The following is a 15,191-nucleotide window of genomic DNA, read 5'->3' as shown; positions in this document are numbered from 1 at the left end:
TAACTTTTTCGCAAAATAGATATATATATATATATATATATATATATATATATATATATATATATATATATATATACCTACGCAATAATATATTATGGGTATTGGTTATTGGTTATTGATCTTGTTATTTAACTATCAACATGATACACGTGTTATTTCCTACATACTCGTTATTCGATCGATATATTTGGTACGGGAACTAATATTATCATACACGTGCAACTTATACCTACACACTCACGTAAAAATCCTTATACTTTATATTTATCAGATATATATATCGTATTAGGAAAAACACCGGGCGAGTACAAGGACTTCATGTTCGAAGGCAGTTCAAGGGTCCTAGAGAACGGGTCGCTTGTCTTCGAGCGCGTTGCCAAAGACAGCGAAGGGCATTACTTGTGTGAGGCGAGGAATGATATCGGCGCGGGACTGAGCAAATTAATATTCCTGAAAGTAAACGGTGAGTTATTTTTGGATTTTTCTTTGTTATGTTGCCCGGGTTTTGTATGTATGTGGTTTCGTATATTTTATTTATGACTAGCTGTGCTCCGCGGTTTTACCCGTATTGCTCCGCTCCTGTTGGTCTTAGCGAGATGATATAGTATAGCCTACAGCCTTCCTCGATGAATGGGCTATCTAACACCAAAACAATTTTCAAATCGGACCAGTAGTTCCCGAGATTGGCGCGTTCAAACAAACAAACTCTTCAGCTTTATAATATGCGTATAGAATATAGATGATGATATTGTCATGACATGTGTATTTTTCAACTTATATCGGAGACGGTTTCTTTATTTCTGCTTGCTCTCTACCTTGTTCATGTTGTCCTGGTAATATTTGTATGTGTGGTTTCGTATGTTTATTTTATTCATGGTGATAGGGATAGGTATATTTTTCGATGAAGGAACCGTTTTCCTGTTTGGTTGAAATTGATTTGTAGGGTGAATATAATTTAAAAATAAATTATACTTTCGATGAGTGTAATATCCTGAAAGCAAATAATATAATGAATGTTTATGCAAATAGCGTTTTCCCTCATGCTAAAAATTTATTTCTAACGTGAATATTATTTAGAAGTAAAATATACTTACTTTAAATGTACTTATTTAATATACTGATAGAAAATGTATTTTTTATATGACTTTATTTCAAATATTATAATATTATTACGGTGATAGTAACATAATAGGTAATCATGAAAACGTATTCCTGAAATAAAAGCGCATGTTTAGAATAAAATTTCATAGTTCAATACTAGCCAATGTGGTCATTTACATTCAAATTCTATTATCAAGTAGGATTCAATCTGAATCTGCACAAATAAAAAGAGTAAAATATGTAGTATGTTTTAATGTAAAAACTAAAAACCACAGCTTTGCCCGTCGTGTTAAAAAGTTTATAGAGAGTTCAAACATTATAGTCAACCTTCTTTTTGAGTAGGGAAATCTAAATATAATCAACGCTAGCGAATCCTATTTAAACTCTGAAGTTTTTATTTATATTAAGATCAATATTTATAACTGAAAATCACTCAAGAGTTATAAAACATAATTGGCTGAATGTACGCCAGAAATCCTTACTGTTTGCTCAATTATTCCATAAAACTTTAAATTGCTCATATCTATACAGAACTTTAAACTATTCGGTATTTGAGGAAGTTGCACTTAAGCATTCCTATGAGAAATAGTTTGTAAGACAGATCGGAAGTTGGTGAAAGTAAAATACAGGAACTACTCGAGAGCAAAATTCTTCACTTTGCATAGAGTAAAGAAAGTTGACAAACACGACCTACATCGCACCAATTCCTTCAAATATCTAAACTTATTTCTGGGTAAATGTATGTGCTAAGAATTTATCTACATTGAATTGTAGACATAGTACAAAGAAATTGCAAAGATGTTTCATATTTAATAAGTAGGTATTTCCTGTAGAGAAAATTATGACATTATTATATCCTTAGAATTAAAGCTATTTCTTGGAACCTCTCAAATGCCCGAAACCAGTTTCATTTTGATGTACTAACACTCGAAAGTTAAAACACACGAAAATGAACGCTGAAAATGATGCACAAAAAATCATTGATCTCGAGAAATTTGACTAGAATAAAACGTTAATAGCGAACTTTTTCATTTTAACAAAAAGAAAAGATATGAAAAATACTTTCTTTATCTTTTCATTTTTACACAACCTTTATTGCGGTTATAGATATATACCTAATATCGAAGGAGAGCAATTGCAAAACCGCGCTAAACTCGTGGAATTCCTCGATAGCTCTCCGCGATGACTCGTACAAGAAACTGAAATGAAAATTCTTTACCCTCATTATTGCTTCAACAACGGGCCTCCGACTACCTCCATTGTGCTAAAGAACATTATTTTTCTTAAGTCTCTCCAAGTATTTTCCATTAAAATTATATTATTCTCGTACGGACGCTTAATGCAATATACGTGCACGTTTACGATACTTTAATCAAAATAATGCGGCATTTCAGCGAGTCCATTCACCGTATTTTATTCTGCAGCAATGCAATTTTTGAAAAGTTTCGCCACGTTTAATCTACAAAGGTGATATAGGGCAACCGTTTAAAATTACTTAAGAAACAGCTGAGGAAGAAATGGGAAAAATAATATTGTACTTTCAACGAAGTTTTCAACTCGAAGCTAAACTTGTGCACTTTACAAGAGTATTATTCACACCTGAACTGGCAGCGATGTTCCGAGTCAAGAAGCGTCCGAAACTTAAATAACTTTATTCTAACGTTGGCCTCCTTATTTAATTCTATAGAATTGCGAAAGGTTCCGATAACTCGCTCAAATTGCTCGGCTGCCATTCCTTTTATATTATACTTAGGTATATAAAATCAAAGAACGTCCATTTCTCACCATTTTACAAAGCTTTTCATGAAGATCGCAGCTATTGTGTTGGGGAATTTTCACTTAAATTAATTATTGATAATAGAGTTATTATCTTCTATTCTTACGTACTCAAACAAGCTTTAATTTAATAAAGTTGGTACTTCGCTGTCTAAACACACCTTTTTATGATGATTATATAGAAATGAATTTCATTTGTCTTCGCATTTTGTTTGTTTAATATTAGTAGAGTGCCGTAAGGCATAAAAATGGTCAAACCTCGGAACCCAGGGCCAGTCAATGAATCTGTATATCAAGTATGAGACTGCATTATTAAAACCTCAAATAAAAAAGTTAAAAAAAAAAAATTGACCGATCTCGATTTACAACAATTTTTAACAACAATTTACTGAAAAATGAGAGGCGGAAGGGGGAAAAAGTGTTTATAGTGAAAAATTTAATTTTATTTGTAATAAATTATATGTGCAGAGTAACTTCAATGTTAATTTATTAGATTATCGTAAAAAATAAGTTACAAAAAAAATTATCATTAACTATACACATTGTTACATCATTGTACATTATTGTCGTCGTCGTCGATCTCGTTGATATAGATTGTAGGTGAAGGATTAGTGCAGCTGTCACCATTGCATTCTAAGCAAGCTGCAGTGCAGTTTTATCCACTTTTCCTGCACCCACAAGATGCTCCACATCCTGTTTTGCATGAGCTTGGTGCTTCTTTTTTACAAAAGAAGCACCTAGTTTTCCAATCAAAATCAATTGAAGTAGCTGTTCGAAGCTTTTTTTTAGGTGGAGAGCATGCAGATGTGGTGTTCTTTTTTTTAATTAAGAATTAATGCATCCTTTATTAATATATTTTTGTCTGCATACCGAATGCACGTAGACAAAGTCGCGAGTATTTATATACTGAGAAAGTCCATCCCCTCTTTTCGCAGATGCAGCTTTTAATGATGATATGCCTCTAGTGACTTTTATAATATCTCCTAGTTCAGAGCTTAATTCAGAACTAGATCCGATTTTATCACAAATGAGCTTCATCATTGCTTGTACATCAATACTGGATGGTTCACCCATTGCGACACGTGGCTGCAACAACAAATATTAGTAATATTAATAACTAACTTTTACATAATTAATGATTTATATTATTAAATTCTACTATTTTATTCTAACTTTTAACATCGATTTATTACAAAATATTTATAACTGTTTTCAAAAGCATGTAATAGGTATAAATGAAAAACAAATACTTACAATTTATGCCACTATTTTCAAAGTTTTTAAAACTCAGTAATGTTCAGTAATTAACTTTTATCACACTCACTGCACAATAATATAAACATTAATTTTTAATAAACAAAAATCGGAAATAAATATTTTTCGGAACGAAAACAACAGCTACGTATTAAGTCTAGCAAGTTACAACGTGTACTATCCTGTGAGGGCCCGCCATGAACAATATCGAACAGCTGCAGCTGTTATCCCCTCTATTCTCCAACCCGACCTTCATCGGTATATCTGCAGTCCCTAAAGATCCAAGATCAAGTTTTCAAGTTTGTAATAGTTGTTCTTTTTAAAATATGACTTTTGACTAATATAAATCAATGAAAACTCCAAAAAATTAATAATCTTATCTTCTTCTTCTCTTATATATAAAAATGAATCGCAAAATGTGTTGGTAAGCGCATAACTCGAGAACGGCTGAACCGATTTCGATAATTCTTTTTTTATTATATTCCTTGAAGTACGAGGATGGTTCTTATGTACAGAAAACGTAAATATTATGTACCACGGGCGAAGCCGGGGCGGACCGCTAGTTGTTTATAATAATTTTTAAAAAATTGAGAGCGCGAAAAAAATTTTTTTTAACATTTTTCTATATACTATTAAAAACATATTTTCAAGGTTTATATTAAGATTCATTGACTGGCCCTGGATTCCGAGGTATAAACCTTACGACGCTCCACTATATTACATCTGATTGAATGCAATCAGCTAAATAATATAAGAATTATTACATTAATTTTGTGAGAGTAAAATTCAAAGTTTATAAACATTGTGTTTCTATATTTTATTTTTATCTAAAAATAATTTTCTTTAATTTCTCATATGAACGTTTAAATTTTCAACAAAAGAAATATATAAAATTGCAAGCGATTTCAAAAATTGCGACTACGACTCATCTGAAAGTGTAATTTTGTGGGCAGATGTTACTAACCACAGATAACAGAGCACAGATAGTAAAATTTTCTCGATATTCTAAAGATATAATGTGATCTGTGGTCGAAAAAATTGGGAGAAAAACGTCGAATAGAGGTGACGAAAACTGCGTGCGTTTGACCAGAAAACTCAATGACCGTACATCGCAATACGTTTCGTCTTTATTGGAAAACGAGACAGTTGGCTTCCACAAGAATAAGTTCACTTTATACGTGTTTGTATTCAACGATATTGGCTTTTGTCGACGGACAAATTTATCTTCATCCGTTACACTTTGACTCGCCGGTAACAAAAGCGCCCGTTTGCTATTTGTAATGGCTAATTTCATCAAATCAAAGTTAGGTGGTAGATTTACGAGTACCTACGTAAATTGAAAAACAATGTTCTTTAAACTTAATTGTTGCGTACGCTAATGTATATAAGAAATTCAAATTATTTTATTCTTGAACTAACTGATTTGTATTCTGTTAGTTTAAATTTGTATTTGTAGAGTTCTAAAGATAATTAAAGAAGGTTTAGTTATATCAATAAGTGTTCACAATGTTAGTAAACTCTACTTTTGCTTGAAGATAAAAAAAAATTAACGCATAATCTCTTAGTTTAAATTCTAACTCAACTACAGAATAAGAGTAGATATAATATTATACAAAAATTCAGACATTTAGGTAAATAAAAGTTAATTAACATCAGTCATATTTCATTAATATGCACTAAACGTAGCAATTAATTTTCACATAAAGCGTACAGATTAATATCTCTTTAAAAGCTGAAAGTGGAAACGTCAACATTTCAAACATTGAAATCGATTTATTTGTATGCGATATAAATATTAACAAGACACAGGTGATTCTAAAATACAAGGGTCTGATTTATGCAAAACTAACAAGTTGTATGTAATCGTACCGGTCGAGAAAGAGTTCCCTCACTTTGGAGTTTAGACCCTGTTTCCTCGAACACAATCACGAATCCCAACAGTTTGCAAACAGTTTCACATTCTACGGTAAATGTATTTGTATTGTGTGCTTGTATTTCTCGACAAACCTCTATTTATATTCACGGACATGCGTTTTATTTATATAGTTCAGTATGTTTGGTCTGTTTCGTATTTCATGGGTGAAATGATATTTGACTAACTTTCGTATAGTTGTATTCAGTTACTACTTAATACAATTGAATTTAAATTGAATTAATGTTTCATTCAAAGTCATTTTTAAGTAAATGCATGATGAATGTACTTTTATATCTTTAATTCCTCTTTTATTAACCTAATACCTAAGCTACGGTACTAATACTAAGAGCCAAAAAATGATTTAGAATTTTTTCTGCAATATTGATATTTTCAACAAAACAGCTTTTTGTCTGTTATTGAAAAATGTATTGCAATTTCGAATATAATAAAAAAAACAATCTCAACATTCTGAAACGTCGAGTTGACAAGTGAAACGTGAAATTCCGTATTCGCGTAGGCGAATCTGTAGTAATCAATTTTATATATCAAATTTAATATTGCAATTACTTTTGACAACAATTGCTTGAAAAGTTCAGATAGTCGTCAATAATAAAACGTTGCACTGATTTTGGATAAAATATTCATACATTTGTACATGGATACTTTCATAGAGAATAATTTATACTATTTTTAATGCAATAAAAGTGGGTTGGGTGTGGAGAATCGATATTTTTGAACCACCCACGATTGAATATAACTAAGAGATCGAAATAAAACTTGAATTAAATTTCATATTAAATTTACTTGAAATTATACCAGTACCTAATCCGCGCATTTGTTTTCTCTATGCCACACATAAACTTCCTGATAGTATGCATTATTGCCAGTCGAGTGAAGATCCTTCCTATTTCAATTGGAAGATTACCACCATTCTTCTTCTAGAAATTTAAATATTAACCTATATTAACATTCCCAGCCCCCGCTCGCTTTCCCGTAAAGAGCAAAACCGTGCAAGTAACAGCAGGGGAAGCTGCACATCTACAATGCGCTGCTTCTGGGGACGCACCGCTAGAAGTCACGTGGAGAAGCCCTCATCATCACACGATAGCACACCATTTGGACCAAAGGTTTCAATATTTTCTATGTGTATATTTATAAGAAAGTTTCCTTTATGTAGCTTGATTTAGTTTAGGTCCTAAATAATACCTACTTAGTCTCGATTTACTAAATTCAATGTTAAATATATAACATCTGTATAACAACCATAGAGGATTGATTCGCCGGTCAAATTTCTTATGTAAGTTGATTTCAACAACAAGGTCTTGGATCTTCACTTTATTTTAAACTTGAAAACACTTACAATGAATGAAGACAAAATATATATATAAAGCGTTTTTGCACTTGTTTCCGTTGTCGCAACTTTTCAAATGGTTCAAAAGTCATTTTGTCATATTACCGCAGTTCTCCTTTTCAAATTGGATTTAGAATTAACAAAAGAATAAATTACTCATATCATAAGGCAATTGTTAACTGCTTTACGTTCAGATTAACTTATCTTAAATCAATAAAAAAAATTATAATAAACTTTTAGGTACTTATGTGTCACATTATCGTTCCACATATTTTTACCACCTTCCTCTACAGATACACAATCCGCGAGCAAGTCCTGGACGACGGGCTAGTGTCAGAGCTCAGTATCCTGCAAACATACCGGCAGGATACTGGCGCGCTCACCTGCCGCGCGTCCAACGCGTACGGACAGGACGAAATGTTGATACATTTGCTTGTGCAAGAGGTAATCTGAACTTTAGTGCTTGGATTTAAGTGTCAATTTAGATTGTAGATATTGTAACTGTTTGGTCAATTTTGAAATGGTTGAATTGCAGTTTGATTTGTAATTAAGTAGGAACTATTTCAGTTGTAACAAATTGCGTAATTTTATTTATTGTATTGGATACAGAAAAATGTTCAGTAGGTATTTCGTGTTCCATTATGATGATTGAACATGAAATTTAAGTCCAATATAAATAATTATGTATCATTTTTTTAGGTTCCAGAAATGCCAAAAAACATAAGAATAATCGACCAACAATCGAGGTCTATACAAATATCTTGGACGCAACCCTACGCAGGCAACAGCCCTATCATTAACTACATTGTTCAGTACAAGGAAGCACCAGGTATGTTCACATGATGTAGAGAAAATGTATATAATTTAATATTTATAGAAGACCATTTACAAAACATACAACCATATCTTTTTGATAAGAAAAAACAACTACAACAAAAACCGCGCGTGCTTTTACCTCAAATGCCATGCAAATGGTATTTGCATGGCATTCGCATAATATTTGTAAAAAATAAATGAAACAGTTACAACAAAAAACTTACGTATTTGGTCGCGTGGCTTACGTACGTAGACCGCAAATTTTGCGAAGCTCCTGTTGCACAACCACGCGCACCCGACCGCTGCACTGAGTGCATGCGGGAATTATTCAACTTAGAGTACACGAAGGATGAAATAACTGGAGCTATTCAATTTTTATAAATTTGCAACTTTGTACCACTGAATTACACGTGTAGACCACGCGACTAATGTAGGGTTAAATACTATGGAAGGGTTTTTAAGAACAATGTAGCAATTCAATAATTCCAATGTATTAACTAGAAATAGCGCGAAACCAACTGCATCTAAATTAATTAAATTTAGAAGTAATTCAAATTGAATTTGAATTTAGTTAGAAACCTGCAGTTCTGCGATCTGATCAACACGTGCAAGCAACACAATATCCACTGAAAGGTCCTTATAATGTGTTGGAAACTAAAATCAATCGGGAACTTTCTCACTTCTACCATGTTATGTTTTAAAGTTTAATACTCTGCTTAAGTTCGGGAATATAATATTACTGGTAGTTCGTAATTGATGTTAAAAATCAAAGCATACGTAATAATTGTTCATTATAGAAGGACACAATTTTTTTTAAAAACATCTTGAGGAATAAAATACGTTTGAGAGAAAATTAAAATAGACAAAATATTTAAAAATTGATCTAATTACTACGACATACTATAAATCTTCCTTAATTTCTATCGTTTTAACATAGCTGAAGCTTTTTTTACCAATGAAATCAACAATTCTATACTTACTTTATCATTCCTGCCCATATAACATTAACCACTTCCAATTATTACTTTTATCCTCAATTAAAAACACCCATAAAATTTACAATTACCATTCTCTATTAGTTCTACTAAACATATAATTTTAACTTCTAGAACCATGGCCAACCACGCCACAAAAGGTAATCGTCCCCGGGAGTGTGACGTCAGCAAGCGTACAGAACCTACAACCGGCTACGTCTTACCACTTGCGTATTATAGCAGAGAATAGACTGGGGCAGAGTGAACCGAGTCAACTTGTGCAAGTCACTACTACTGAAGAAGGTAGGTTTTATTGTACTTGGATTTATGATATCTGGCAGAACAATTAATCGAGGCGCTATGATACTTGATGTTCAGTGACCAATCAAAACACTTGTAACACTAGTGCTGTTAAATGCTATTTTCTTTCTTTAAATAATGCTTATTTCAGTGTTTATATGTAAATAGCACTGATTTTTAACTAGAAGACGGAACGATTACTGATTCGATCAAGAAGCTGGTGAAATTTTTTCAGAAGTTTTCGCGGTACATAAATATAATACATAACATGTTTTCTAGGGGATTTACTGAAATACTTTTAAAGCTATTAGAGATTTGTTACGCACAAATATGGCTGTTCATATAATACATGCACCCATAATTAAAATAAAAATCTTTGGCTTCAGCTGATAGTATAAAGATTATTAAATGGATTGGCTATTTATCTGAATAGCATCCGTATGAAGTCACAGTTATTGCAACTATGCTTAGGAATAATAAAACCTATATTTTTATTAAATCTATATACGTCCAGGCTGTTGCAATACGAAAATTATACCTATAAATAGAGTGCCCAATACTAGTTTTTGGCACTGCCTGTTTTGGCAGTCGATTTTGATTTCATAAGTTATATTACTTTTGCATATGTTGCGGTTGTCTAGTGATTCAAAAGTTTTTTGGGAATATTTCCCGTTTCAAAAGCAACGTTCTTTTCACACATCAGCGAGAATTTGATTTAAAACTATTTCATCAAACCTAATAAACACTTTTGGTTGTGTTGCGGTTGTCTAGTGGCTTAACCGATTTTTTTTCTGTCAGAATTTTTAAAGCGAAATTCACAATATTAACGTCTTCAAAACTTATTCAAATAGTCTTAAATCTATCTATTTTTACACAATATATTTCTCATGTATTTACCATGACTGAAAAACATCACAAACATAACTTTGAAACTTCCAGTCCCCAGCGGCCCTCCGCTCGACGTGCGGGTGGAAGCGAAAAGTTCCACGGAACTAATCGTCACTTGGGATCCGCCGCAGAAGGATTTATGGAACGGAAACATTCTGGGTTATTATGTGGGATTCCAAGAGGTAAAGAAAATAAACTAATATTTTTGTTTTCATTTCATTTTTGTATTTAATTCAAGATGCTGTGATTACATCATTCGACCTATTTTTCTTTATTTCTATATCTTCGCGTATTCCTAATTGTTCATTACCTTCAACTTATACCGCCCTTAATTTAATATTATAACTGGCCAGTCCTTTTTAAATAATATTTTTACAAAAATATAAATAAAACAGTTCGGGTTATAAACTGCCGTCGCCGATATAAAATATTATATTGTCCTATCTATCCTTTTCATATCTACTTACATTTTTTTTACACCTACAATTATATTACATGCACTTAATAAAAAATTATCATATATTATTGTCTGCAGCTAAACAACAACAGTAGCGTACTCAGCGCAAGTGGTCCCGGCGGAGCTTCATACACAGTCCGTACCGTTGAAGGCACGGGAACTGCCCGGGCTAGAACTACACTCTCGGGGTTACAGAAACACACGCCATATGCGGTTGTAGTCCAAGCGTACAATAGTAGAGGCGCTGGACCCGCTTCACCACCCACTACCGCTACTACTAATGAGGACGGTGAGTGTTTTGTATGAAGATTGTATTAAATCCACGCTCGAATGCCGTTTCATGTGTAGAGTGTAGAGTATATTTATATTTGGGAGAAAATAAAAGTTTGACACAAAGTGATATTATGAATTTTGAATTGTTGGGAGGATCTTTTTAGAATTAACAGTGCTTAATAAAGAATTAAAATTGCAGACTATTAAAAGATTTTTTTTAGATGAGTTAATTCGAGAATTTTGTATTGTCAATATTTTATAACAGTCAAATTAGCAAAAATGATTTTTCTTCTGTTTAACTAGCCACCCTCATACAAATCTAAAGGCTCGTTTTATTGAAATTATCATTATATTTAAGAATTTGTTCGTTTCCAGTGCCCAGTCTCCCCCCGGGCTCGCTACAATGCACAGCGCTGAGCTCACAATCCGTGCGCGTGAGTTGGGAGCCGCCGCCCTTGCGCGGGAGAAATGGCGTCCTGCAAGGGTACAGAGTTACTTATGCACCGGTTACTGATTGGTATGGTACGTATTTGTTAATAATAACATTGTGTTTTTAAAATAAATTAATAGGAAAAAATTGGTTTTGGAAATGAATTGGATACAAATAATAAATCCTTACTTAGTTTCTCTCGTATCAAAATGTTACGCTACGTGTGCAATTACTTTCAATTTATATCTGACTCACGAAATCCAAATTATGATAGACAATTGAACACTGAAAATAATCTATATTTTTTCGTATCCTGTTCTTAACTACGATCATATATTTTGACACTTGAATATTTATTTTAAGAAGAAAAAATCTTCATCTTATGTACAACTAATTTTCTTCTTTATCTTCTAGGTAGCGAAGAAGCAGTAACAAAGCAGATATCAGGCATGCACACCACACTATCTGGTCTACGTCGGTACACAAACTACTCTGTGACTGTGTGTGCGTTCACAGCAGCAGGGGATGGAGTTAGAGCTGCCCCTGTTTATTGTCATACGGAGGAAGATGGTAAGAGTTTGTCTGATTTTATTTATATCAAGTTTGTATTTGTTTTGATACACAATTTTTTTCTTGAGAAGGGCATCTTTGTGAATTTTCATTTGAACAAATCAAATGTGCTATAAATGAAGTATTACCTGCTTTTTAGTTTTTATTAACGTTGTATCTTAGGGATGCGTGATTACTATTCTATAAAATTATTTCTTTCCTTTTTAGTTCCTTCTGCACCAGCTGATATTAAAGCGGTGGTATCATCGAGAAACAAGATATTGGTTTCGTGGCTTCCTCCGTCGAATCCTAATGGAGTTCTTGTGGGATATACGCTTTATTTGAGCGTCATTGAAGATGGTAGAGAGGTAAGTTGACTTAAAATATTATGAACCACATTTCATAACAAACACATTTTTTTTATATTTATTGCTAGCTTTCCACCCGCGGCGTCGCTGGAGTGGTCTACAAATTTTGAAATTCGAAGATTTTGTTATATTTTATATCAAACTAGCTTTCCGCCGCGGTTTCGCGCGCTTTGTCTAAAACATAAGAAATTAAAATTTCTCTATCACTATTTATAAAAAAAACCGCATCTAAATCCGTTGTGTAGTTTTAAAGGTTTGAGCATATACAGGGACATGAAATAAATGAAAGGGGGCTAGACGGAAAAACATTCTCACGAAAAATTGCGACAGACAGACAGAGAAACAGGTGCACGTGCATGGCCGTGCGGCGTGCACGTGTTTCTCTGTCTGTCTCCCTTTCTCATAGAAAGCAAGTCAGCTATTTTAGTAACTTCGTTCCATCACAGACTAATAATAATATTATACTACGTATATAAGTTCCATCCGGATGTCCTTTGACACGTCTCAAAACTTTAATTTTTTTCAATGAGCATTATCGTAACAACATATACAACGTACACAGGAGGGCACCCGCAAGCGCATGCTGTCCCCCAGCACGCTGACGCACGAGACGTCCCGCTCGCCGGCGCGCGCCACGCACCAGTTCTGGGTGTCCGCCTCCACGCGCCTCGGCGAGGGCGACACCACACGGGTCGTCACTGTGCTGCCCTCGGATTCTGGTACACTATGGGCCGATTTTTCAATGCTTGGATAAAACTTATTCGTCGAATAATGTATAAAACTACCATTTTAAAAAAGTATTCTAATTGTCCGTATTTGACAGTTTACGTGACATTTTAATATTATCGAATAATACTATATTGGAAGGATAAGTTTTATCCAAGCATTGAAAAATCGGCCCTATATGCAATAAACTAGCTGTTATAAGTGACTTTACCCGACGGGACAAGGGAAATTTCTATGGGAGACGTTTTACCTTCGTATAAAGCCTATACTTACTTGTTTGTAGCCTTCTAACTATCTTTAATAGGTAGCAAGAATGTTAATAAACATTTTTCTATCCTTTTCTGACTCATCAGAACTTTTAATAAGAACTCAGAAAACTTGTGGACAAATCTCAATTCTTTTGGATTAAGTATGATTTAAAAAAAAGCAGTTATTTTCGATCTGGAATATTCTAGAAGTTTTTAAAGCTTCTAAAATCATCTAAAATTTTCAAAAGTTTAACTAAATAACCCATTCATACTACTATTAAAATATTTAACCCAAAGAGATTTCTGTATCAGAAATGTCCCTAGAAGATGTTAATTTTTTCTTTATAATTCCAGTGCCAGCGAGAATAACATCTTTCAGCCGCAGTATAGTGACCCCTTGGAAAGAAAATATCTCTTTATCCTGCAATAAAGTTGGCATCCCAACTCCCACTACAACATGGAGTATGAACGGCGCTGTATTGGAATCTACGTTGCGAAAAAATGTGACTAATGATGGAACTCTTATAATTAGGTAAGAATACGTTATCCGACTCTATGCTTACTTTATTAATTTTTTATATTTTTTATATTGCCAGCTTCAAAAAGGTCCTCCAAAATAATAGATTTGTGGCCATTTAACGTTCTTGATCAATTCTATATTATTTACTAGCTTACCGCCCGCGGCTTCGCCCGCTTTGTCTAAAACCGAATAAATTATATACTAAAACCTTCCTCTTGAATCACTCTATCTATTAAAAAAACCGCATCAAAATACGATGCGTAGTTTTAAAGATTTAAGCATATATAGGGACATAGGGACAGAGAAAGCGACTTTGTTTTATACTATGTAGTGATTTAATTATCACGCTCATAAAAGCTTGATATTCTCTCCAGTATGACACAATACGCAGACAGCGGCAACTACACTTGCCTGGTAGAGAACCAACATGGCCACGACGAGGTCACATATCTGGTAGAAGTGAAGGTTCCGCCCCAACCCCCAGTACTGGCTGTAGTGGACTCGTATGCGGATTCCCTGCATCTGCAGTGGAGTGACCATGGAGATGGTGGAAGTCCTATATTGGGTAAGAAAGTCAGTTTAGATAATATGGATAGCGACATTTTGTACTGAAAACACATTGTGAAAAACGATTTCAAGTACGGGTAATAAAACCAAAGATTGTAGTGTTGAGTAAAGGTCTAAGCCCAGAAAAAAATCAAATATCTTCTGCTGATGTATTGTTTTCGATAATTAAAGATTTTTGATAAGTCAACATTGATCCATAAAAAGGCCGATTATTCCACTTGCTGGTAGTAGTCGACTATTTAACACTTTTTGACGTATGCATTACCTGTTATTTTAATAATAACAAATAAGCTAAAGCACCATACCGAGTACTGTTAAACCTTCATAATAAGTTTTCGTGATTCGGTCTACATTACTATCTTATTTTCAGGATACGTTATTAACTACAAACGAGAACACGGTGATTGGGAGGAACTGCAAGTGGAAGCTGGCACTTCAGAGCACGTGCTCCCAAACTTGTGGTGTGGGACCCGATACCAGCTGTACATTACGGCTTTTAACAGAATTGGTACTGGTCTCCCTTGTGATATTGTTCATGCGTATACTAAGGGCACTGGTGAGTGAAATATTGTAATTATTATATTATTGGGTAGTATGAAGTTTTTAGAACTGCTTTAAAAATATTATATTCATCAGTGAAGTAATAAAACAAGAAAGAGCACATAAAAATCGTCCATT

At 33.6% G+C, this 15,191-nt stretch overlaps 1 protein-coding gene across 1 annotated transcript in view; it reads left to right on the top strand.

The window, feature by feature from the left end:
• Dscam4 (Down syndrome cell adhesion molecule 4) overlaps positions 1-15,191 on the top strand; it is a 148,509-nt gene that overhangs the window by 127,108 nt on the left and 6,210 nt on the right. Inside the window, exons 16-29 of the mRNA XM_089705302.1 lie at positions 290-463; positions 7,023-7,173; positions 7,691-7,841; positions 8,097-8,226; positions 9,323-9,490; positions 10,427-10,557; positions 10,911-11,121; positions 11,481-11,627; positions 11,950-12,105; positions 12,313-12,452; positions 13,015-13,171; positions 13,781-13,958; positions 14,321-14,511; positions 14,884-15,069. Of these exons, the coding sequence (XP_089561428.1) occupies positions 290-463; positions 7,023-7,173; positions 7,691-7,841; positions 8,097-8,226; positions 9,323-9,490; positions 10,427-10,557; positions 10,911-11,121; positions 11,481-11,627; positions 11,950-12,105; positions 12,313-12,452; positions 13,015-13,171; positions 13,781-13,958; positions 14,321-14,511; positions 14,884-15,069 (2,271 nt within the window). The remainder of the gene's footprint in view (positions 1-289; positions 464-7,022; positions 7,174-7,690; positions 7,842-8,096; positions 8,227-9,322; positions 9,491-10,426; positions 10,558-10,910; positions 11,122-11,480; positions 11,628-11,949; positions 12,106-12,312; positions 12,453-13,014; positions 13,172-13,780; positions 13,959-14,320; positions 14,512-14,883; positions 15,070-15,191) is intronic.

This window comes from Colias philodice, chromosome 16 (genome assembly GCF_061535455.1).
Source record: "Colias philodice isolate Cphi_HAF_F1 chromosome 16, ilColPhil1 Martin Lab GWU primary, whole genome shotgun sequence".
Lineage (NCBI taxonomy): Eukaryota > Metazoa > Arthropoda > Insecta > Lepidoptera > Pieridae > Colias > Colias philodice.
This window is presented reverse-complemented; position numbering and strand designations above follow the sequence as displayed.